We start from the raw sequence: 26804 nt of genomic DNA on the forward strand, positions 1-26804 counted from the left end.
TTTGGTGACTGGCTTATTTCACTTAGCGTAATGCCTTCCAGGTTCATACATATTGTCAAATATGGCAGGACGTCCTTCCCTTTTAAGACCAAATAATATTGCCTGTATGAATAGACCACATTTTCTTTATCCATGCATTCTTCCATGCACAGCTATGCCGTTTTGATATGTTGGCTATCGTGAATAACGCTTCAGAAAAGATGAGAGTGCAGATATCTTTTTGAGATTCTGGTTTTAACTCTTTGGGATATATACCCAGGAGTGAGGTTGCTGGATCATATGGTAGTTCTATTTTTACCTTTGTCAAGAACCTTTCTACTGTGTTCTATAGCAGCTGCATCATTTTCCATTACCACCAATGGTGTACTAGTGTTCCAATTTCCTCACATCCTCAACAACATTTCATATCTCTTGTTTTTGGTTTGTTTTCATAATAGCCATCCTAACAGGCGTGAGATGATAGTGTTCATCTCACAGAGGTTTTGCTTTGCATTTCCCTGATTGACTAGTGATGCTGAGCACCATTTCGTATACCTGTTGGCCATTTGTATGTCTTCGTTGGAGAAATATATATTTAAATATTTTAAAAATCAAGTTATTTGCTTTTTTCCTGTTGAGTTGTATGACAATCAGTTCTGTTTCTATACACTAACAATAAGCTACCCTATAATAAGCTTTTCTTCTATTGGATTGTCTTGTCACCTTTGTCATATATTGATTGACCATAAATATAAGAGTTTATTGCTGGACTATCAAGTCTCTTCCATTGTCAACATTAGGAGTGCAGTTAATAGATTAAAGAAAAAAATACGAATACGTTTGTTTCATCAACCTACAGGTGATCTATAAGCCTGTGCTTATGACAGTACCACACTGTCTTCATCATTACAGTTTTACATCAAGATTTGAAATCAGGTAATGTCCTGATTTCAAAGTCCTCTAACTTTTTTCTTGTTTTTCACAATTGTTTGGCTATTTGGTACATTTGAATTGCTATATAAATTGTGGGATCAATTTTTCAATTTGTGCCAAAAAGTGTGCTAAGATGTTGATGGAGATTGCATTAAATCTATAGAACAATTTGGGGAGAATCACTACCTTATCAGTATTGAGTCTTCCAATTCATGAACATGGAATATGTTCCCATTTATTTAGATTTTTAATTTCTCTCAGCAATGTATTATAGTTTTCAGAGTACAGGTTTAGTACTTATATTTTTAAATTTATGACCATTTAATCTATTTTATGCTACAAAGAATGAAATTATTTTCTTAGTATCATTTTCAATTTTTTATTGCTAGTACACAGGAACGTAATTTATTTTTGTATATTGATTATCTTGCAAGCTTCATGAACTTATCAGATCTAGCAGTTATTTTGTGGATATCAGATTTTTCTACATACAGGATTGTATTATTTGTTAATAAAGAGAGTTTCATTTCTTCTTCTATACTGTGGATGCCTCGGATTCCTATCTTTCTCCTGGACCTGGGTTTTTTTATTGGAAAATTTTAAATTACTAATTCAGTGTCTGTATTTGTGTTAGGTCTATTCATATTTCTATTTTTTTCCTAAATCAATTTTGGTAATTTATGTCTTTCTAAGAATTTTTTCATTTAATATATTTTGCAGAAATTGTTGACAATGTTGTTCATGTTATTACATTCTAGTCTTTCTAATTTCTGTAGGGTTGGTAGTAATTACCCCTTTTTCCTTTATGATTTTGGTAATTCTTTTTTTTTTTTTGGTCAGTCTAGCTAAGGTTTCTCCATGAAAAAAATATTTTCAAAGATTAATGTATGGTTTCATTGATTTTTCTTTCTTCTTCTTCTTCTTCTTCTCCTTCTTCTTCTTCTTCTTCTTCTTCTTTTTTTTTTTTTTTTTTTTTTTTTTTTTTTTTTCTTTTTTTTTTCTTCTTTTTTCTTTTCTTCTTCTTTTTCTTCTTCTTCTTCTTCTTCTTCTATTTCATTGACTTCTGTTCTAAACCACATTATTTCCTTCCTTATGCTTCCTTAGAGTTTACTGTGTTCTTCTTTTTCTAGTTTCTTACGGTGAAAGCTTAATGATTTAAGAATTTTATTCTTTTCTAAAATAGGTATTTAAAACTAGAAGTTTCCCACTAAGCACTGCTTTAGTCACATCCTATAAACCTTGACATGTTGTGCTTTTATTTTTATTCAGTTCAAAATATTTTCTAATTTCCTATGTGATTTGTTTTTTAACCAACGGATTTAGAAGTTGTTGAATTTCAAAATATTTTGATATCTTCCAAATTTCCTTCTGTTGAATTCCAATTTAATTCTGACATATTAAGAAACATAATTTTTATGAATTCAAGCCTTTTAAGTGTATTGAGATTTGGTTTTTGAGGTTTGGTTTTTGACCTAGCATAGAATCTGTCCCAGAGAAAATTTCATGCACACTTTAAAATAATATGTATTCTGCTTTCATTTGGTGGCATCTCCTATAAATGTTAGTTAGGTCAAGTTGATTGATAGTGTTGGTGAATTCTTCTATATTGTTGCTATTTTTCTGTCTAATTGGCCTGCCAGCTATTGAGAGTAGGGTTTGAAGTCTCCAATAATTATAGTTGAATTGTCTAGTTCTTCTTTGAATTCTGTCAATTCCTGCATCATCGAATTTGGGACTTTCCTATTAATTATATATGTTTATAATTGTTATATTTTCTGCTTAATTGACCCCTTATATAATTAAAAATGTCTTTGTTTTTCTCCTTACATATTTTGTCTTAAGGTCTATTTTGTCTGATATTAGTATTGTCACTTCATTTTTTATATGTAAACAATTTGCATAGTACATCTTTTTTCTTTGAAATTATATGGTTTTGGCTCTAATACATTTCTCTTTTAAACAAATTATGGTTGGATATTTTAAATAATCCTGTCTGAAATCTCTGCCTATAATTGGAATGCTTAGTTCACTCCCATTTACTATAACTATTGATATGTAGGTTGAGTATCCTATATCCAAAATGCTTGGGATTTGAAGTGTTTTGGATTTTGGATTTCGGATTTCTTTAGATTTTGTAATATTTGCATATACCTAATATCTTAGAGATAGGATCCAAGTTTAAACACACATACACTTATTTTATATATATATATATATATATCTTAATATATATTTTATACATATAACCTGGAGGTAATTTTATAAAGTATTTTAAATAATTTTGTGTATGAAACAAAGTTTTGGCTGTATTTTGACTGTGACTCATTATAGAAGGTCAGGTGTGGAATTTTCCACTTGTGGTATTATATCAACCTTCAGAAAGTTTCAGATTTTAGAGCATTTCAAATTTCAGATTTTTTAATGGGAATTCTCAACTTTTAGTTGCAATTACATGTGCCATATTGTATTTTTTCACATCTTATTCATGTCTTTTTTGTTCCTGTTTCTCCTTTACTGCACTGTCTCGTTAGTTATTTTTAGTGTGTAATTTTAAATTTTGCTTTTAACTATTTTCTTAGTGCTTGCTCTAAAGATTACATATGCATCTTAATTTATCATAATTTATTTAAGTTCAAACTAATTTAATACAGTAAAATTTAGATATTTTTCTCTGCTAAGCTCCATTTTTGCTCCTCCTGCTTATAAACACAATAACAAAATGTTATAATTTTTATGCAATCTCAGGTCTTTTAAAGAATTTAAAAGAAGAAAAATATATATCTATATTTGTAGAGTCTTTTATATGTATCTATATATTTATCAGTTCTGTGATTCTTTATCTCTTCATTTGGGTTCGAGTTACGGAATATCACTTCTTTTCAGCTTGAATGACTTTATTTAGTTTTTCTTGTAAGTCAGGTCAGCTAGCAAGAAATATTCTCATTCTCAACTTGGTAATATCTTTATTTTACCTATATTTTTGAAGGATAGTTTTGTTTTATATGTAATTCTTGGTTGGCAATTTTGTGTTCTCTGAGAACTCTGAATATGTCATTTCAATACCTCTGGCCTCTATTGTTTATGATGAGAAATTAACTATCAATCATCTGTTCCCTGTACATGAGGAGTCATTTTTTTTCTGGTTGTTTTAAAGACTTTTCCATTTGTCTTTCAATAATTTCAAATGAAACTATTTCAATAGTTTGACTCTTATGTTTTAGGGTATTGATCTCTTAGTGTTTATTCTATTTGGGGTTTGTTGAGCTTCACCATATTTGTGAAGTGTTTGGCCATTATTTCTTCAAATAATTTTTCAGCCTCTTTAACATTCTCTTTTTTTCTGGAACTCTTGTAACATCTACATTGATATGCTCAATGTTTTGACACAAATCTATGACTCATGTTCATTTTTTATACTGTCTTACCTCTGACGTTCAGATTGGATAATTTTTATTTATCTATCTTCAAGTTTACTGATTTTTTTTTCTGTCTTACTATCTGCTCTTGAGCCCCATTAGTGATTTTTTAAATTTTGGTTATTCTACTTTCCAATTCTAGAATTTTCATTTGGTTCTTTTATATAGTGTGTATCTTTTAGTTGAGATTCTCTATTTGTAGTTATTGTTACCATACTTTCATTTAATTATTTAACCATAATTTTCTTTAGTTGTTTGAAGGTATTTATAATAGGAGCCTTTAAGTCCCTATCTGCCAATATCTGGGCCAATTGAGAGACAACTTTTATTGACTGATTTTCCCCATGAGAATGGGTCACAGTTATCTGTCTCTTTGAACGTATCAATAAATTTTTCTTGAAAACTTGACATTTTAAATAACATATTAAAGTAGTTCCAAATTCTGATGTTCCTTCTTATGCCCAGCGTTTTTTAAATTGAAGTTTTAATAACTTGCCTGGATGAAATCTGTGGAATCTGTTTCCCCACAGTGTGTGGCTGTTGATATTCTTTCTCTGTCAAACAACAGAAACAAACTTTATGCCTAGTTTCCTAGAGGTAAGCATAGCTTAATTTGCATTAGTCAATAGTTGGCCAGCAGTTGATCTTAAATACCTCAAGCCAGTAAGACTTCCAAATTTTGCTAAAGGTTCTTTATATGTATTAAAGGGTATATTCAACATGCAGGCACATTTTAAGTTTTCATAAAGGAGACACAAGGAGTCCTTACTGAGGGCCATTATGGCTGCCTCATTTTGCAGATATGCTGGTTAAATTAAATGTCTGGCCAGACTGCCAGTCAGTTACTTCTTCCAGTCAAGACTGCAACTTTAGGCCAGCTGAGTTTCTATTCTGCCTTTTTGTTTGCCACCTAGGTCTCCACCGTTACTGACAATGCTTCTGGACGTGGAGTTTTAAACTTCTGCTTCAAATAAAATCAGTCCCTGTGGTGATGAAGCTGCTGATTTCCACGGCTTCTTCCACCTTGATAGAACTATTATGCTTGACCAAGCTGGGAGTGGGGACTGGGGGCAATACAGGCAAATACACCACCAATTCATATTGTTCACATACAAAGTTTAGTAATTTTTATAAATAATCACTTTTTAATTTAGCATATGCCATTCGTTGATATCCAGGGTCATAAAATGTTTTGTCCAGTGTGTCCCATTTTATTGATTCTTGGGGAGATTTATCAAGCTACTCACTTTATCATCCCCAGAAGTCACGTACGCAGACACTAACTTCTAAGCACCTACTCATGTGCTAGGCATAGAGCTAGCCAACTTATTTACATTCTCTTTTACTCTCACAACATCTCTATAAATATGTACTATTATCTTTATTTTTGAATTAGTAAAATGAAGCTCAGATAATTTAAGTAGCTGGTGCAAGAGAAAAAAGAACAAATTAAAAATATAAACACAAAGATACCATGTTACTTACTTCCAAAGGTAATAAACACAAGTGGGAAGATAGGTGATTATTACCCAGCATTTAGTTGCCAGGTTTATTTAATGGCCAACCTGAAGTCCAAGTACTCTGATTTTCTACTGTCTAGTATAAAGGCTAATTAGCAAGAAAACACCAAATAAGTCAGTAGGAGAAACAAGCTGTTTTTGTCATGGATAGACTCTAATCATTAAAAAACAATCATTATATTGGCTCATAAAGTTAGAATTTGATTCATACATGTAATTCTAATAAAATGCAGGGTCCCACGTGACCCATATTCGTTAAAGAGTTACACCAACAGAGACTCAGCCCAGCAAAAATACATCATCAAAAAATAATTATAATCTCAATTTACATTTTAAAATTAATATAGGGATTTTTGTACATTAATTTTGTATCCTGAGACTTCGCTGAAGTTGCTCATCAGCTTAAGGAGATTTTGGGCTGAGACAATGGGGTTTTCTAGATATACAATCATGTCATCTGCAAACAGGGACAATTTGACTTCCTCTTTTCCTAATTGAATACCTTTTATTTCCTTCTCCTGCCTGATTGCTCTGGCCAGAACTTCCAGCACTATGTTGAATAGGAGCGGTGAGAGAGGGCATCCCTGTCTTGTGCCAGTTTTCAGAGGGAATGCTTCCAGTTTTTGCCCATTCAGTATGATATTGGCTGTGGGTTTGTCGTAGATAGCTCTTATTATTTTGAGATATGTCCCATCAATACCTAATTTATTGAGAGTTTTTAGCATGAAGGGTTGTTGAATTTTGTCAAAGGCCTTTTCTGCATCTATTGAGATAATCATGTGGTTTTTGTCTTTGGTTCTGTTTATATGCTGGATTACATTTATTGATTTGCGTATGTTGAACCAGCCTTGCATCCCAGGGATGAAGCCCACTTGATCATGGTGGATAAGCTTTTTGATGTGCTGCTGGATTCGGTTTGCCAGTATTTTATTGAGGATTTTTGCATCAATGTTCATCAAGGATATTGGTCTGAAATTCTCTTTTTTGGTTATGTCTCTGCCAGGTTTTGGTATCAGGACGATGCTGGCTTCATAAAATGTGTGAGGGAGGATTCCCTCTTTTTCTATCGATTGGAATAGTTTCAGAAGGAATGGTACCAGTTCCTCCTTGTACCTCTGGTAGAATTCAGCTGTGAATCCATCAGGTCCTGGACTCTTTTTGGTTGGTAAGCTATTGATTATTGCCACAATTTCAGAACCTGTTATTGGTCTATTCAGAGATTCAACTTCTTCCTGGTTTAGTCTTGGGAGGGTGTATTTGTCGAGGAATTTATCCATTTCTTCTAGATTTTCTAGTTTATTTGCATAGAGGTGTTTGTAGTATTCTCTGATGGTAGATTGTATTTCTGTGGGATCGGTGGTGATATCCCCTTTTTCGTTTTTTATTGCATCTATTTGATTCTTCTCTCTTTTCTTCTTTATTAGTCTTGCTAGCGGTCCATCAATTTTGTTGATCTTTTCAAAAAACCAGCTCCTGGATTCATTAATTTTTTGAAGGGTTTTTTGTGTCTCTATTTCCTTCAGTTCTGCTCTGATTTTAGTTATTTCTAGCCTTCTGCTAGCTTTTGAATGTGTTTGCTCTTGCTTTTCTAGTTCTTTTAATTGTGATGTTAGGGAGTCAATTTTGGATCTTTCCTGCTTTCTCTTGTGGGCATTTAGTGCTATAAATTTCCCTCTACACACTGCTTTGAATGTGTCCCAGAGATTCTGGTATGTTGTGTCTTTGTTCTCGTTGGTTTCAAAGAACGTCTTTATTTCTGCCTTCATTTCATTATGTACCCAATAGTCATTCAGGAGCAGGTTGTTCAGTTTCCATGTAGTTGAGCGGTTTTGAGTGAGTTTCTTAATCCTGAGTTCTAGTTTGATTGCACTGTGGTCTGAGAGACAGTTTGTTATAATTTCTGTTCTTTTACATTTGCTGAGGAGAGCTTTACTTCCAACTATGTGGTCAATTTTGGAATAGGTGTGGTGTGGTGCTGAAAAAAATGTATATTCTGTTGACTTGGGGTGGAGAGTTCTGTAGATGTCTATTAGGTCCACTTTATGTGGAGCTGAGTTCAATTCCTGGATATCCTTGTTAACTTTCTGTCTCGTTGATCTGTCTAATGCTGACAGTGGGGTGTTAAAATCTCCCATTATTATTGTGTGGGAGTTTAAGTCCCTTTGTAGGTCACTCAGGACTTGCTTTATGAATCTGGGTGCTCCTGTGTTGGGTGCATATATATTTAGGATAGTTAGCTCTTCTTGTTGAATTGATCCCTTTACCATTATGTAATGGCCTTCTTTGTCTCTTTTGATCTTTGTTGGTTTAAAGTCTGTTTTATCAGAGCATTCTTGTACACCAATAACAGACAAACAGAGAGCCAAATCATGAGTGAACTCCCATTCACAATTGCTTCAAAGAGAATAAAATACCTAGGAATCCAACTTACAAGGGATGTGAAGGACCTCTTCAAGGAGAACTATAAACCACTGCTCAATGAAATAAAAGAGGATACAAACAAATGGAAGAACATTCCATGCTCATGGGTTGGAAGAATCAATATCGTGAAAATGGCCATACTGCCCAAGGTAATCTATAGATTCAATGCCATCCCCATCAAGCTACCAATGACTTTCTTCACAGAATTGGAAAAAACTACTTTAAAGTTCATATGGAACCAAAAAAGAGCCCGCATCACCAAGTCAATCCTAAGCCAAAAGAACAAAGCTGGAGGCATCACGCTACCTGACTTTAAACTATACTACAAGGCTACAGTAACCAAAACAGCATGGTACTGGTACCACAACAGAGACATAGATCAATGGAACAGAACAGAGCCCTCAGAAATGATGCCGCATAGCTACAACTATCTGATCTTTGACAAACCTGACAAAAACAAGAAATGGGGAAAGGATTCCCTATTTAATAAATGGTGCTGGGAAAACTGGCTAGCCATATGTAGAAAGCTGAAACTGGATCCCTTCCTTACACCTTATACAAAAATTAATTCAAGATGGATTAAAGACTTACATGTTAGACCTAAAACCATTAAAATCCTACAAGAAAACCTAGGCAATACCATTGAGGACATAGGCGTGGGCAAGGACTTCATGTCTAAAACACCAAAAGCAATGGCAACAAAAGCCAAAATCGACAAATGGGATCTCATTAAACTAAAGAGCTTCTGCACAGCAAAAGAAACTATCATCAGAATGAACAGGCAACCTACAGAATGGGAGAAAATTTTTGCAACCTACTCATCTGACAAAGGGCTAATATCCAGAATCTACAATGAACTCAAACAAATTTACAAGAAAAAAACAAACAACCCCATCAAAAAGTGGGCAGAGGACATGAACAAACACTTCTCAAAAGAAGACATTTATGCAGCCAGAAAAAACATGAAGAAATGCTCATCATCACTGGCCATCAGAGAAATGCAAATCAAAACCACAGTGAGATACCATCTCACACCAGTTAGAATGGCCATCATTAAAAAATCAGGAAACAACAGGTGCTGGAGAGGATGTGGAGACATAGGAACACTTTTACACTGTTGGTGGGACTGGAAACTAGTTCAACCATTGTGGAAGTCAGTGTGGCGATTCCTCAGGGATCTCGAACTAGAAATACCATTTGACCCAGCCATCCCATTACTGGGTATATACCCAAAGGACTATAAATCATGCTGCTATAAAGACACATGCACACGTATGTTTATTGCGGCACTATTCACAATAGCAAAGAGTTGGAACCAACCCAAATGTCCAACAACGATAGACTGGATTAAGAAAATGTGGCACATATACACCATGGAATACTATGCAGCCATAAAAAATGATGAGTTCGTGTCCTTTGTAGGGACATGGATGAAACTGGAAAACACCATTCTCAGTAAACTATCGCAAGGACAAAAAACCAAACACCGCATGTTCTCTCTCATAGGTGGGAATTGAACAATGAGAACTCATGGACACAGGAAGGGGAACATCACACTCCGGGGACTGTTGTGGGGTGGGGGGAGGGGGGAGGGACAGCATTAGGAGATACACCTAATGCTAAATGACGAGTTAATGGGTGCAGGAAATCAACATGGCACATGGATACATATGTAACACACCTGCACATTGTGCACATGTACCCTAAAACCCTAAAGTATAATAAAAAAAAAAATAAAAAATATAAAATTAATATAGGGAACTCATCTACAAGTTACAGAACATTCCAGAACTTTCATTTCTTCTCCTGCTCACTTTTTTTTTTATTATTATTATACTTTAGGTTTTAGGGTACATGTGCACAATGTGCAGGTTTGTTACATATGTATCCATGTGCCATGTTAGTTTGCTGCACCCATTAACTCGTCATTTAGCATCAGGTGTATCTCCTAATGCTGTCCCTCCCCCCTACCCCTACCCCACAACAGTCCCCGGCATGTGATGTTCCCCTTCCTGTGTCCATGAGTTCTCATTGTTCAATTCCCACCTATGAGTGAGAACATGTGACGTTTGGTTTTTTGTCCTTGCAATAGTTTACTGAGAATGATGGTTTCCAGCTTCATCCATGTCCCTACAAAGGACATGAACTCATCATTTTTTATGGCTGCATAGTATTCCATGGTGTATATGTTCCACATTTTCTTAATCCAGTCTATCGTTGTTGGACATTTGGGTTGGTTCCAAGTCTTTGCTATTGTGAATAGTGCCGCAATATACGTGTGCATGAGTCTTTATAGCAGCATGATTTATAGTCCTTTGGGTATATACTCAGTAATTCATGAAAAAATGCTCATCATCACTGGTCATCAGAGAAATGCAAATCAAAACCACAATGAGATACCATCTCACACCAGTTAGAATGGCCATCATTAAAAAGTCAGGAAACAACAGGTGCTGGAGAGGATGTGGAGAAATAGGAACAATTTTACACAGTTGGTGGGACTGTAAACTAGTTCAACCATTGTGGAAGTCAGTGTGGTGATTCCTCAGGGACTTAGAACTAGAAATACCATTTGACCCAGCTCACTTTTTTTTATACCCATCCAGTTCTTCACAATCTTTCAACCTCTGAAACATTCCAGAAACCATATCCACATTCAGAGATTCTCTTGTTATCTTTATTGGGTAGATAAACCTTGCTTTTGTAGATACTTTCCTTTTACACAATCGTCATTTTTCCTTAAGTATTCTCCAAATTCCACACCATTTAAAATTTATAGGATGAATGGATAAAGAAAATGTGTTATATATGCACTATGGGATATTATTCAGCCATAAAAAGGGTGAAATCCTGTCATTTGCAGCAACGTGGATAGAACTGGAGGTAATTATTTTAAGTAAAGTAAAGCAGGCACAGAAAGACAAATATCATGTGTTGTCACTCATATGTGGGAGCTAAAAACATGGATCTCATGAAAGTAGACACTACCTTGGTGTTTACCAGAGATCAGAAATAGGAGTAGGGAGAGGGGACAAAGGGGAAAAACAACATAAATGTACTTATTACCACTGAACTGTATACTTAAAAATGGTAAAGGTATATTTACTTTTATGTATATAGAGGTATATTTTGCCTCAATAAAATTAAATTTAAAAAATTCAGGCCAATCACACTGGCTCATGCCTGTAATCCCAGCACTTTGGGAGGCTGAGGTGGGTGGATCACTTGACCTCAGGAGTTCGAGACCAGGTGGGCAACACAGTGAAATCCTGCCTCTACCAAAAAAAAAGAAATAGCTGGGTGTAGTAGCCTGTGTCTGTGGTCCCAGCTACTCAGGAGGCTGAGGTTGGAGGATCACTTGAACCTGGGAGGTCAAGGCTGCAGTGAACTGTGATCATGCCGCTGCATTCCAGCCTGAGTGACAAAGCCAGAACCCCATCTCAAAAAAGAAAGTTCATAAAAGCATATCAAATATAGTACTTTCCTTAGACATAAGAGGAAGCACATATCTGAGAAGACACAGGCTTCAAGCTGTTAAATTGGCAAAGAATCAGAAATGTAGTGGGGAATATTCACTTGCTTATTTGTTCTACCCTGTCATCACTAGCTGCTTTGTTCACATAGCTAGATATGGTCATATGTAACAATAAGGGAAAAGGCACAGATCTGGGTCTAAATCACTGACTTTTAGTTCTCAATCCTTCTGTAACTTTGGTTAGCCTTGGATATATATCTTGTTTTTTTGTGTGCTTAATGTGATAATTTGTAAAATGGACATAAGAATGCTGCCATGCTTTGCTTATCATCTCGAAGAGTCAGGTGAGATGATGGACGTATAAAATCTCTATAACTGAGATATTGTGACAATTAAGTGGGAACGATTTGTAAAACTCTTATCAAAGTCCCGTTCATAGAGTAAATACACAAAACTTAGTGTCATTAATACTAGCTCTAGTAACTTCCAAATTTATACTTTGGGTACATGAATAGATAGTGATATCACCCACAGTAGATTTTGGGAGAGGAATGTAACATGTTGAGTTTTGGATATGCAGACTTTGAGATGGCTTTGAGACATAGAAGAGGAAATGCTCCATTTGAAGCTAGATATGTAGGTCTAATCTGAAACTATATATTGGGCCAAATATTAGACTTAGGATATAAAATGAAATTGGTGACTTTGGTAGAGACTGCTTAGCTGCTTACCCCACGATCCATTCCACTATATTTTGAATGCCCATTGCAGTTTGGCATTGTCATGAGAATAAATTATGGCCAATGATATATAAGCTAAAGTGTTGTGTAGATCTTCCATGAAGTCCCTTTAAAAGGGTAGAGGTATCCCTTTTTTGTCCACTTCCTACATCTTGCAGCCTTTGAAAAGCAGCTGTGATAGATAGAGAGCTGATAGTTGTCTTGATCCACGAGGGTAAGGACCTCACCAAAGGATGGCAGATCTGCGAGATAGAAGGGATCTGGGTCTTCAACATCATAGAGCAATGATACCAACCTTGGACTACCTACTGGCAGATTCCTTCTACAAGAAGATGAATATATTTCTACTTTGTTTCACTTACTATAACTCTTTTTTAATCTCCCTAGATATTATTCTAATTGATACAGTGAAAGCTACATTTGTTGCTATGGATAACAAGCAGGGAAACTGTATAGAATGAGAAGGAGGGAGGGTTCAGAACATGTCCCAGAGAAACATCAGGATGTAAGGGGCAGGTAAAGCAAGGAGTGTTATCAATATAGTAAGGAATTACATAGAGAGGTAAGAATAAATTCAGATAAGAGTAGTGACTTGGAAGATAAGATAGGACCAAGTGCTAATAAAGAAAGTGTTCAGTTAATGGCACATGACCTACAGACAATAGGACTAAGATATGTCCAGTGGATTGAACTACAAGAAATCATTGGTGTTACTGGCAATAATGGTTTCTGAGCAGTGGTTTGGATCAAAAGCAAAAAACAGAGGAGAGGGTAATGTGATAATAGAGAATGTGTGTTTAAGTAACAGTGACTATGAAGAAGATTCAAATGGGAATAATGACAAGAAAGGGGAAGTAAGAGACATTTATTAACTTTGGTTGCCCAGAATCTGAACACCCTGATTAGGTCGAACAAAATCCCCAAATAAGAATGGAATCTGATGGGGGAAGTTCAGTTTTTGAATCTGGAATGAGTGACAGAATTATAAGGCACTATCTAGAATTCTTTCCCGTAGCAATGACATTCTTCACCCAATGTCTGCAGTGGTAGAGTGGTCCATGGCAACATTTACATCTAGTGCATGGGGGCCAGACGTCGTGGCACATGCCTGTAATCTCAGCACTGTGGGAGGCTAAGATGAGTGGATCGCTTGAGTCCAAGAGTTGGAGATCCAATCTAGGGTATGATTTGGACTATAGTTCTTGGAGCTGAGCCTCTTTTTTGGGTTCTGCCCATTTTGAGCTGGTTTTCCATCCCTTTGTTTAGGAATGGGAACAGGTCTGTATCTTTCTCCTAAAGTCCATTTCTCCTTAAATCAACAAAAACTGGGTTCTGTGATTCACAGCTATGAACCCTGACAAGTACAGTGGAATGCATTTGGAAAGGAACGTCTGAATATATTTATGTTGTAATCTAGGAGCTAAAACATTCAGCTGATCAGGGATAGTGAGGCAGTAGAAAAAGGGTAAAAGATATTCTTGAGTTTGTGTGCATTCAGGAGACAGAATAATTAACCGGGGCAAGATTCCTGTGAAATAAGGGATAAGGCTTTCTGCTGAATATAAGGATTGTTATATACTCACCATCATAATGGTAAATGATAAATTGTTAGATTGGCAGCTTACACAAATATAGTACTTTCATTTTACAAACGATTTTTAAAAATATTTATCATAGTAGAGAGAGAGAAAATAAAATATTTTAATTCAAATTAACCTTTGTAGAAAAAATCACGTTATAATAAATTTAGACTGATATTAATGGTCAAACTATGACAACATATAATTAGTAAAACAAAAGAGAATTTTAAAGGGAACATGATAATAGACTTATACATATCTAAGACATCCATTAACTATGTTAAACCAAGGTAAGGAATCAATAAAATGATCAACACATTTTTCTCTTAGGACTTTGGGTTTTCTTTTGTAAACAAAGGTAGGTCACTCACCTGTGGATACTGTGTTCCTTTTTAGGAGTGTTATGATTTGTGATTCTAACGTGAAAAGCACTTTGTAAATAAATGTTTCTAATTATAAACTATGTCTCAAAGGACAGACTTTGAGGGTAGACAATTCAAGTTTCTTCAGCAACAAGGAAAATAAATGCAGAATGCCATTTGGCCTGTTTATTATTATTATTATTATTATACTTTAAGTTTTAGGGTACATGTGCACAATGTGCAGGTTTGTTACATATGTATCCATGTGCCATGTTGGTGTGCTGCACCCATTAACTCGTCATTCAGCATTAGGTATATCTCCTAATGCTGTCCCTCCCCCCTGCCCCCACCCCACAACAGTCCCCAGTGTGTGATGTTCCCCTTCCTGTGTCCATGAGGGATCTAGAACTAGAAATACCATTTGACCCAGCCATCCCATTACTGGGTATATACCCAAAGGACTATAAATCATGCTGCTATAAAGACACAGGCACATGTATGTTTATTGCGGCACTATTCACAATAGCAAAGACTTGGAACCAACCCAAATGTCCAACAACAATAGACTGGATTCAGAAAATGTGGCACATATACACCATGGAATACTATGCAGCCATAAAAAATGATGAGTTAATGTCCTTTGTAGGGACATGGATGAAACTGGAAACCATCATTCTCAGTAAACTATCGCAAGGACAGAAAACCAAACACCGCATGGCCTGTTTTTTAAAAAAATGGTACAGTCTTGGTGCAGCTGCTGTTGGGTCCAATTGACAGACAGACTTTAAATGCAATAACCTTAAAGGGACAGTGAATTTATAGCAACCGAAGTAAGGAGTCCGACTGGGGCATGTATTTCTTTGTGTTTATTTTTCATGTTATGGGCTCTGTAGCTACCCTTGTATTGACCATTTGCAGTATATTCAAATAAATACCTTATTCATACTTTAAATATACATATAGGCATCTACTCTTTCCCTAGGGTGCCCCAAATAAAAAGGGCTCATTTCTTATCTCCAACCGGTAGGATGAAATCTTCGAACTTATTTTCCTGTATGTTGTGATAGGTTTTCCCTGATTTATCCGCAATATTTTGTTTGTCAACCCTTCTGACTTGTGATAGTTTACAGTGGTACTCTGTGGCCCCATAAAGATCACCCATATTACTTTGGTTCATTTGTCACCACTAGTGCTCATCTGCCACATTGGCTTCCTGACACCTGAACTCCTTTTCCACAGCAGTGCTTAATGGTTAATGTGTACTCTGGGAATTCTGGTTTGTTTACTGGTTAGCAAATCAATGACTTGAGAAAGGTATCTTATTGAGAAGCAGTTAGTTCAATGGAGATTGCCACCATCTCTACACTGAGAACAAAATGGCTCAGTGTCTTCAGCCCTTGTCTTCCTCCTGATGTTCAGACTTACACATTCAAACGTGTGTTTTCTGATCACCTTATTTTCAATGTTCCACGATCTCCTTAAGACTATTATATACCAAGTTGAGCTCTGTATGTCTGATTTGCCTTCCTCTTTCCATTCAGTTACTCTCCTTTGTATTTCCTATCCTAACAACAAGCATTCCATTCAGCCAGTTCCCCCAAGCAAAAAACCTGGAAAAGAGATCATCCTAGAATTGTCCCTTCATTCCCCTCATCATCCTATCTACGTAGTGACTAAGTTCTTCCACTTTCATCAAGTATTTCTTGAATCTGTCATGTTTTTTAAGTTCTATTCTGCTCACTCATTGTGTCTAACTTGAGTCACCCTGCCACTAGTTTCACTCTCTTTTTTTCACTCTGAGCTTAACTGTCAAAGGGACATATGAGGATGCAAATCTAAAGCATATAAAAATGTCCCAACATCCTTATATTCTACCCTGGAAAAAATTCTTTGAGATTTCAAATCTTCCAAGACCTGGTCCATGTTGACAATTTCATTTGTCATGGCGTCATTTTTCAGCCTTTCTACATATAAAAGGAAGTCCCCTTATCAAACTTGATTAGGGTAAATTGATAGGTGGTTTTTGGAAAAATATTGTAAAATTGGAGGGCTTATATAAATGTGTTTACACATCTTCAAATGTTTTCTTTTTCTTAGAATATACAAGTGGTCACTCATTTACTTCTCATTTGGTATGGGGTCCGAGACTTTTCCTGGAGTAAAAGCCCACAGGTTGAAGTTAAGCATATTACTTTTTGTATAAAATACTTCTACATTTCATAATCTGTGACTTTTAGTTAGGTTTCTTTGAATTACAGTCAGATTTGGAGATGCTGGAAATAATCTGAATGCAAAATACCTCCATTTTGGGGGGATTCCATCCCTCATACCTAATCTTAAACAGTTGTCTTACCTACATCTAATTCAACAGCACCGTGTTTTTTTTTTTTCTCACTCTGTCACCCAAGCTGGAGTGCAATGGCGTGATCTTGTCTCACTGCAACCTCAGCCTCCTGGGTTCAAGCAACTCTCCCACCTCAGACTCCCAAGTAGCTGGGACTACAGGCCTACGTCTGGCTACCTTTTGTATTTTTTTAGTAGTGATGTGGTTTCGCCATGTTGGGAAGGCTGGTCTCGAACTCCTGACCTCAGGTGATCCACCTGCCTCGGCCTCCCAAAGTGCTGGGATTATAGATGTGAGCCACCTCACCTGGCCTTTTTTTTTTTTTTTTTTTTTTTTCTAATCACCTTTATCAAGTCTTCGAAAGCATTCAATTTAGTATCCATAGAAACCACATTTCTATTTCATTAGTTTTGATGATATTTAATTAAATAGGACAATTTTAATAATAAGAATAACTTGCATAGCCAGGTTAGGAACCACAGACTGTTGACTCTTGGAGAACATACTCTCAAATGGTGGCAGCCAAGGTAAATGGTACCAGAAAGGATACTTGAACACCTTTCAAAAACATCCATAGGTTACTAATATCCATCATTAAGTTTGGAGTGGGAATTGGGCAGTTTATATACAGAAAATAAAGAGTTTAGGGTAAGTCAATGGTGCTTGCTTAACAGAGCTTTTTTATACTGAACTGTGTATAGTCCTCCAATGTAGGCCATTTTTTCTTGCTTCAGCGATTTTACTCCTGTCACTTTTTCTCTCTGGCATGTTCATTTATTCTTCATTTGCCTCCTCTCATCCTTTAAGGCCCATCCCAGAGATCATGTTCCCTAACAAACTCTCCCTGACTCCTACTTTCCCAGGCACATAAAAGTTCATGGCAGGCCACGAATAAAGTACATTCACTTGTATATCTCCACACAGTGGTATCATCAGTACCAGCCAATGCAACAACATATTTGGTGCCAGCTAGTCAGTTTCACTAGAACTAGCCAAGTTGAAAAAATAAAATATGGCATAAAACAGTTAACAATGAAGCTAATTTTTCATAGTCTTTTGATGAAGAATTATGAATGTCCTTGAAAGCTTTTCAAGAGTCATCAGAGAACAGATGGGAAGAGACCAGCTTTTCCATAGACACCTGTGAATAATAATATCTGTATGATTCTCTCTGATCAATCTAAAAATAGCTCTTTGGTGATATGGATTGCATCTAAAACATCTTGTGGCTATATGTAGGATGAGGCTAAAACATTCAGTTTCAGGGCTAATTCCTACATAATTCACTTAAAATGTATTAGTTGAGATACAGTGAGACTAGGATAAACAAATGTACAAAATGTTTGAATCAAAGAGCTGCTTTTTGCTATAACTAGCTAAATAAATTGAAGTTACTTGTCTCTTAAATGTACTAAATTCTAAAGAATACCTAAAATATTATTAACCAAACTCCTTCCATTTATTTAAGACTAGAAGGGATCAAGGTCAATTTCTAGAATTGCAAATGTATCCATGGAAATGTGATAACATGATAAAAACATAAAAATTGGTCTGGCTCTTTAGATCTATTTTTAATCTATATAATAATGTCAAGTGTAAAGATTTAAATCTTCAGTTTAATCTGAATGTGAATAAAATTCTTACCATTTAAATTAAGAAAGTACTTACTGGCCATCTACAATATATCAGGCTTTCTGTTAAGTACTATGGGTTATAGAGATAACAATAAGATAGTCCTCTGCCCTCATGAAGCTTTTAATCTTGCTAGGGAAAAAGCATACGTAAATAGGTATGATACATGATATATACATAAAATATTACATGAGTGTTATAAAAAGGGGCAAGAAAACCTTAAGAGAATAAACTGCTAATGTTTGAGAAGAGCAGGTCACATTCATTGAGGTAATAGCAGTTAAGATGAGTCTTAAGGGATGTATAAGATTTTGGGAAAAAAAATAAGGGGAAAGAGAATTCAACCAAAGAAAGCATTTTTTTGGTCTTTTTTTTTTTTTTTTTTTTTTTTTTTTTTTTTTTTTTTTTTTTTTTTTTGCAAAAACTGAAGAACAGAAAACTTCAGGTCATTCAAAGCTTCAGACATAAACAGAAATAGTGGAAATTATGAAAAACATGGTTGGAAAGATAGGTCAGAACAGATTCTATGTTCAATTCTTTTGCTACTACGTGTGGCCATCAAAGGTAAGGGGAAGGTTGGTAGGAAGAAATTGCTGGTATATACCAGAGAATCCTGAAGGACAAAACTGGGATAAATAATGCAAAATCTGATCTGGAGTAAGGACTCTGGAGTCAGACTGCGGCACTGCATCCTGGTTCAAATACTTGCTAGCTGTGCAGTCTTGGGCAAAGAGTTTTATCAGTCTGTGCCTTCACTGCCCTCTTGTAAAATTAAAAGGAGAATAGCAACTATTTCATAGAGTTGTTATAAGTATTGAGCTACGCAAAACACTTGGAACAGTGCATGGCAATATTAAGTGTTATCACCATCACTTCCACCACCACCCTAACCATCATCATCATACAAAGGTCTGTATGAGGTATCATAAAATCAAATATCTATGGAAAAGCAATTAATATAAATGAGCAAAGTGGGACAGATGCTGCAAACTGAAGACAAAGCTTGCTTACCCAAGGCAATGCTTCTCAAACTTTAATGTGCCCATGAATCACTTGGAAATCTTATTAAAATGCTGACTGTTATTTATTAGATTCTGCATTTCTTAGCAACTCTCAGGTGATGTCTGTGCTCTGGACCAGAGACCACACTTTGAGTAGCAAGAAACTGAAACATCTGTTACTCAGTTGTAGCTGATGGTGCCAAGAGAAAATATAGTAATGAGTGCCTAGTAGCCAGATCTAAATTTTCGAAAGAAAACAGAAATCCATATTTAAAAACAAATGAGGTCTCTCAATTTTTAAAAGTTGTCAATTATTCAAAAACAGTGGTTATGCAAAAATATTGCATGCATTCAGGATTCAGCCTGTGGGTACTCAGTTTACAAACTCTGGGCTGGATGGAGAGTCAAGGTCAAAACCGGCAATGAGAAAAAAAGGAAGTTTGAGTACAGAGCAAGTGGACTGGACAGATCCTGGGGGCAAAATGTGAATGTGTGAGCAGGCTTGTAGCACTGGTTCACACGGATATACTGGGTACATTTAAAATATTGCACACCCTGTAAAGAGCCATTTGAGTCATTAAAATATTGGCTTTTAATTTGTAGGAAATAAGATGCTGAAAAGCTATTTGGTTGAAAGCTATTTGGTTAGGGGGAGTCTGAATTTGTAAGAAGCCAAAGTTAAAGAAAACTTAAGAGAAAACAGTGGTCTTACAAGAAAGTGCATAGAGCAATATGAATTGCTAATGGAGATTTTCAGGAAGAGGGCCTACCAGGCCTACTTTAATGAATTGGATAAGGCTCATTTCTAATCAACAGCATGTATTTGCATGCAAACAATGAGCTAAGGTCTTTAAACAATAATTTCTTCCTTTAAGTACATTTACGAATGCCTCCCATTATCTTATTTACACCATTAATTTGCATGGCAAACCAGCATAGATTATATACTGGTACATTTTGGTTTAAGAATTCAGAAGTAGAGAGGTTTAAAGGAGTAATAACTTAATGACTTTACATGAAGTCTCACACAAGAAGGGCTTTTTAACATGTCTAGACTTACTTTTAACTTCCATGTATTCTGTAAGAGATTTGTCAAGAATCCTTTCAAAAGTAATCTGAAAATATTATCTCCTTTGGGACTGCTTGCCGGAAAGGTGCACATATTCCATTGAGAAGGGGCTACTACCCAGATGTAGGTTTCTACGTACTATTCACCTCTAAAAGTAACCAGAGTTCCTCGAAAAAAATGGGTAATTCTAAATCTGGGGTAGGGAGAGTACAAGGTAAGCCTGGGACAATTGAGCAGGAAGCTCTGGGCAAGAATAATAACTGTAATTCATAATAATATATTGAATAAATAAAAATTTATGAGTCCATTTTGACATAAATATAGAGGAAAAACCTTTTTTTTTTTTTAAACAGAAGGAAGTCAGCTGGTAAATGTAAGATCATGTCAGATTAGGAAAATCTCCATTTTGCAAGCCCCAGTGTAATAACTGAGTTAGGGAAGGATCATCAATGGATACTAAAGCCATTAGATGATTTATTAATTGCAAAGAAAAAATGTGACATTATAATGCAAGATCTGTCAGTCACCACCTGAAGCAAGTAAGAAAACTTTGCAGCATTTAGTGAGACTACTTCATATGATGCATCTCCTGATGTGATGTAATACAAAATACACAGCATCTCATATGAAATATTCTCACCAAAAATGTTTGACATGCATCTCTTGAAGTCTTATTTAGACTTAACTTCCAGTTTACTAGAAATTCAGAGAATAGAGAACAAGTTAAATAATCCCATCAGGGGAAACAAAATAAAACAAATGCTGAAAGATGAGACATTTTTTGAGGCTAGTGTCCTGGACATTTTCAAATTTCAATATCGGTTAAAAAAAATGTGGAAGTGCTATTTTAGGCTAAAAAGGATAAAAAATCATAACAACCAAATGTAATGCATGAGCCATGATAAGATGTTGGTACTAACTCCCCTGCAAAATATAAAAGACACTTTTGAACTATTAAGGAAATGTGAATATGGAATGGATATTAATAATAATGTAGTATTATATTTAATTTGGAGGAGAGCATAATAAACAGGCATGGTTATATGTGGCATGTCTGTATTTCAAAGTGACACATGCTGAATTATTTAGGGGTAAAGTATAATGGTATTTAGAACTTATTTGCAAATATTTTAAAAAGTGTGTGTGTGTGTGTGTGTGTGTGTGTGTGTGTGTGTGTGTGTGTGATGCCCTATATATCAGAGATACAGAGAGGGGGTAGAGAGAGAGAGAGAAAAAGCATATATGGCAAAATGTTAATAATTGTTAACTCTAAGAATTTAGGGGAAGGAAAAGAGTGTAAATGGGCATATGTTTTGCTATTTTTTCAATTTTTCTATACGTTTGAAATTTTTCACGAAAAGACGTGGGGAAAGAAAAAATTCAAAATTATTTTCATTAAGGTAACACTTAAATTAAAACCACTATTCCTTAATGCATATTAGTAGAATAATTGCCTTATCTTTGATATGGGATAAGTAATATCAGACTTGTCTAAAAGAAATAATTATAATGTTTTGAAATCTTATTATTATTGCTAAGGGTTATGATTCAGAGGTTCCTCAGTTTAGGAATTCCACATCCCACTGCCTTGCTTCCGTCTCCCATTCAATCTTTTATCAACTGACATTATTCTAAGTAAAATCCTCTTCATTATGTTGTCAGCAATCCATTGCTTGAAAGCCTGGCTCCCCAGAACCCCTTGACTGGTACATCTTCTCCTAGAATACTCCAGAAGAAAAGGAGTGTATGAAGATAGCGACTGCACATTAAAATGACTGAAACCATAGTAAATTAGAATGAGATTCTGGGCAGATAGACATCTGGCTAGGATCATTTTTTTTATGCCTTGGACTTCTTTGGCAATCTGTTGAAGCCTGACATTCTTCAGAATAATGTTTTAAAGCCCAACAATAAGATTCTGTAGCAGATATAGTAAGTACTGCAGTTTTGAAGTATGATAAACATAAATCATATTTTGATATATTTATTATAACTCTAATGAGATATGTACATATCTGTGACTTCATAGGTACTGCTAGTATTACTGTGATTTTTTGCCTACATTCAAAATGTAAAGGAATGCTTAATTTCAGTCAGAGGTTAGTAAAGACAAATAGGTAATTTTTTTCTCCAGTGAAGAGCATGGCACCCCTTGCTATTCATGGACACTTGCTAAAAGACTTGTACACAGGCTTGGTTTCTATTAACCTATGACTTCCCCTTACAGCCGATAGGTTTTTATTTGCACATCCTTTGTGTACAAAGACAGTTTTGGTGGCTACGCCATCATTAAACTCATTATTATCATGCTTAAACTTATAGATGTTATCCAGTTCTTCTGTTACATAATTGAAGCAGTAGTGAATTGTCTATCTTAAACTGCATCGCTGACTACATTTCATACTTCATTTGCTTCCAACATAGACTAACCTTATTGGATGTCCACTATTATTTGAACTTTTAAGATTTTTTTTCCTATTTCTAATATCTTAAGATTTCAAAAGGCTTAAAATTATACAACTACAGGGCTCCATATAGACATCTAGCTTGAATTATACACTTTCTTTCATTGATGTCCCTGGACTAAAAAATGTTAAATGTTTCTAACCGCTGTACTTAAAGTCCATTACAAACTAAGATTACTGTTGTTAAGTTGAATAGGCATCTTATTTTTCACCTGTGCAATAAATAACTTCTATTTCCTTCTGACGTCTGCTTGCATTGCACTGAGAGTACACTATTGATTAGCAATAGGTTCATGATTACAGCCCTTCTATAATTGTTAGGTTAACACATTATTCATAAAATATTATTGTATTAATTTTTACTTGATTTGCTACTGGATGCTTAGAAATAGCTATGAGTATATTGGTAGAACCAGCACTTATATTTTATTACATTTTTACATTTCATAAAATTTAAATGATATAAAAATCCTGAGGAAGTATGCCACAAAAGTGATCTCAGTGGAAATTTAAATATGTTAACATTTATTTTTAAAATGTAGCGTGAAATAGACAACTTTAAAAGCTCAGCTTAAAAAAAAACTCAAGGAAGCTGAACTTGACTTTTTAAAGCACAAAAGTGCAATATTTAATGTAGGTCAACATGTTTAAATGGGAAAATTTTTTTCTAATTACAGCCAAATCCCTACCTGTAATTAACCTAAAATTTGTATAATATTTCACAACAGACTCAGCATATACCACTTTCTTATAAAATTAGAAAGATCTAAAATTTTAGAGCTTATTTGGTGAAATAGGCATATTGCTACATCTTTGTTTATAAATTATAAAGTGGCTTTAGAGCCCAATAACAGATAACAAGATTTTGAAAATTCAGGTGAATCAGAGTTATCAGAGGGAATATTAATACACTCTGTTCAAATACCATATGAGTAAGACATTTAAAATAGGAAACAATACTTTATATATTATAGAAAAATAATCTTCCAATCGATTTAATCCACTTTATGAATTCTCTCCATATATATATATATATATATGTATATATATATATTTATAGTATGGTATTCAATTTTTTTTAGTTTTCTCATTTCTTACCACCTTAATTTGGATTAGATTGAGCCTAGTTCAGAAATGATATTATACAGGTTTATACCTGTTCATAGTATAAGCACATCAGTTACCTAAATAATAAAATACTTGAATGATTAAGAGAAGAATTCCAATCTGGGAAAAAAAGTATATGATTTACCAAAGGAAGTAGTTTAACTACAAAGTTTAGTTCTTTATTTTATCTATGTATAATAAAGAAGATTTTCAAAACCAAGACTTAACACAAAATATCTTTTGATGAGGCTATAATTATTTAACTTTAGCTAGGGGTGTGTGTGTGTGTGTGTGTGTGTGTGTGTGTGTGTGTGTATTTAGGTCAACTAATGTGTTTCTTTTGTACAAAATATGAATTTATCTACTTTCTGAATAATGTAACATGAATAAAGAGGGAAAGAGGAGGTGGGCAAAGACAACTGACATAATTCCAAAATCTTCTTTTTAATACATCTTAACGAAAAGACATCCATCAATGAGTTGTTCTAGCTTCCCGAATATTAAAATCCACCTATTATGTGGATGATGGGTGGGATGCAGGAGCTTGGCAAAAGAACGAAGTTTTCATTGTTCATAACAATAGTCTCATTTGGTAAATAAAGGCCAAGTCTTCCTTTATGAAACAAGACACATTAACATCAACAACTGGAAGCATAATACAAAATCCCATTTATAAACTATCTATGCTTTCCAACTGCAGCGGCACGCATTTGGCTTTCTGTGCCTTCAATACATTCCAAGGGAAATTTAAATGATGATTGAATTTGACGGTAACCTTTCTGAGGTTTTGTTTTCCCCATTAAACTTGTACATTTTTGGCTCAAGTTCCCCTTCAAGAATGTATTCACAAATGTGGTGAAACTGGAGGTGAATATCACTATCACTTTTTTTAGCTTCATAGTCATATTCATAGCTATTTTTAAAACTAAGCAAAGATCTGTCTTTCCTACAAAACAATCATTTATAATTGCTTTTTAAAATCTTCTTGAAAAACAACTGAGATTCAGCTTGTTGAAGTTAAAATATATTGAAGACGTTCACCTTTAAGCAATCATGTGTGATTTCTAAAGCAAACTTTAAGTTTAAAATAGCAGAAAACCACTAACTAGCAACAAGTATATATTTTAGTATATGAAAAAAAGAAATAAAAAATTTCTTTACTGCTGTTGATTGATGGTTGATAGGTTCCTTAATGTTAGTGCCTTTCACCCTGCTTATAATCTCTCATGAAATATTTTTTAAAAGAAAGCTTAAAAAGGTCTGCTAAAATGTTATAATTCCTATTTGATCTGTCACCCTACCTCTTTTTTCTTTCTGACAGCTGTTTGCAGACCTCCTGCCACCGCAGATTCAGGCTTCCCAATTTTTCCTGTAGAATGCTGGCATCTGTTTTTGAGGATTGTTGAATTATTTCTTCCCCAGTTGCATTCAATGTTCTGACAACAGTTTGCCGCTGCCCAATGCCATCCTGGAGTTCCTGTAAGATATCAAAAAGGCAAAACAAAAATGAAGCCCCATGTCTTTTTATTTGAGAAAAGATTAAACAATGTGCTACCACATGCAGTTGTACTGGCAAAGAAAGAAATATAAAAGCTCCATGTGAAAATTTTCCAATGAAACTGACATGCCCATATCCAAAGGATACAAGACAGAAAGACACCTTTTATGTGTCAGGGAAAAAAGCACCCTCTCGGTTAGCTCCAGTTTTTATTTTTGTAAGCTTGTCAGCTAGAGGATGTTATAATGTCCTACAAATCAATTAGTTGGAAACCTTCTCAAGAGCAAATTCGATTTCTCGTCCCCACAAGGATGTTCCATGTTTAATAGTCTACGAAATGTTGTAAAATTTAAACATGAACAAAGTATTTGGGTTTCTTAGTGACTGTGGATATGAGAGGTGAAAAAGAACAAACATAGGTTAGTCACAGTATTAACAAAAACTCTAGAGATATTTAAATAAAATTAATTACTATATTAGAAGAAAAGTCATTTCAAATTCTGTCTGCATCAATGTATTTTGCATTATAAGCCACATAAAACGGAGAATTAATTGTTTTCAGGAGCATCCCATCAAGATATCCCTAAGGTACAGTAATAAATTTTAAAATAATCTATAGTCACCAGAACATTTTTGTGATTGTCAAGCTTAAATATTGTTTACTTTTTTCCTGAAAGAAATTTTAAGAGTAAAGTATCAGAAAAATAGTCCAATTGAAAAAGAGAATATTACAACCAAGTACACACAAAAACAAAATGCTTTTTACCATTAAATAAAAATGGCAATTACGTTCTATTTAACTCTTTTAAAAAGATAATCTAGATTTTGTAAGGCAATTAAAATAACATATTAACTAAATATGAACCTTAGAAAATGAAATAATATCTGAGAACTTGAGATACCTACCATATTTAAATCTAAATGACTCAAATCCTTATGTCACTGACAGAATAATGTCAATATGTAGAAAACTCTCCTAATCGATGTGATTCAAATTCTCTAATATTTTTATATTCTCCTACTCCTTGACACAATAGCAAGCTTACAGTAGACCCCAGTACATGCTTACTAAATGAAGAAATGAATGCATGTTTTCTGAGACTAAGGTAAAGCTCCCTTAGACTCTCATTTCACATAAATTTCTTGGCTTTTTTTTTTTTTTTTTTTACTACAAGCAAAATTATTTTCGAATAATGAAAATTTTGGTAGCATACTTTTAGCAATTAAAATACTCTGTAAATCAGCAAAAAAATGATAACAAG

The 26804-nt window shown here is 34.7% G+C and overlaps 1 protein-coding gene across 2 annotated transcripts in view; it reads right to left on the minus strand.

Moving 5' to 3' along the window:
• The window catches only part of DMD (dystrophin), a 1770560-nt gene that overhangs the window by 853428 nt on the left and 890328 nt on the right, over window positions 1-26804 (minus strand). For both annotated transcript variants that reach the window (XM_030807549.1, XM_030807550.1), the window contains one exon: window positions 25346-25521. In XM_030807549.1, coding sequence (XP_030663409.1) covers window positions 25346-25521 — 176 coding nt within the window. The remainder of the gene's footprint in view (window positions 1-25345; window positions 25522-26804) is intronic.

The sequence above is a fragment of the Nomascus leucogenys genome, chromosome X (assembly GCF_006542625.1).
Source record: "Nomascus leucogenys isolate Asia chromosome X, Asia_NLE_v1, whole genome shotgun sequence".
In the NCBI taxonomy this organism is placed as follows: Eukaryota; Metazoa; Chordata; class Mammalia; order Primates; family Hylobatidae; genus Nomascus; species Nomascus leucogenys.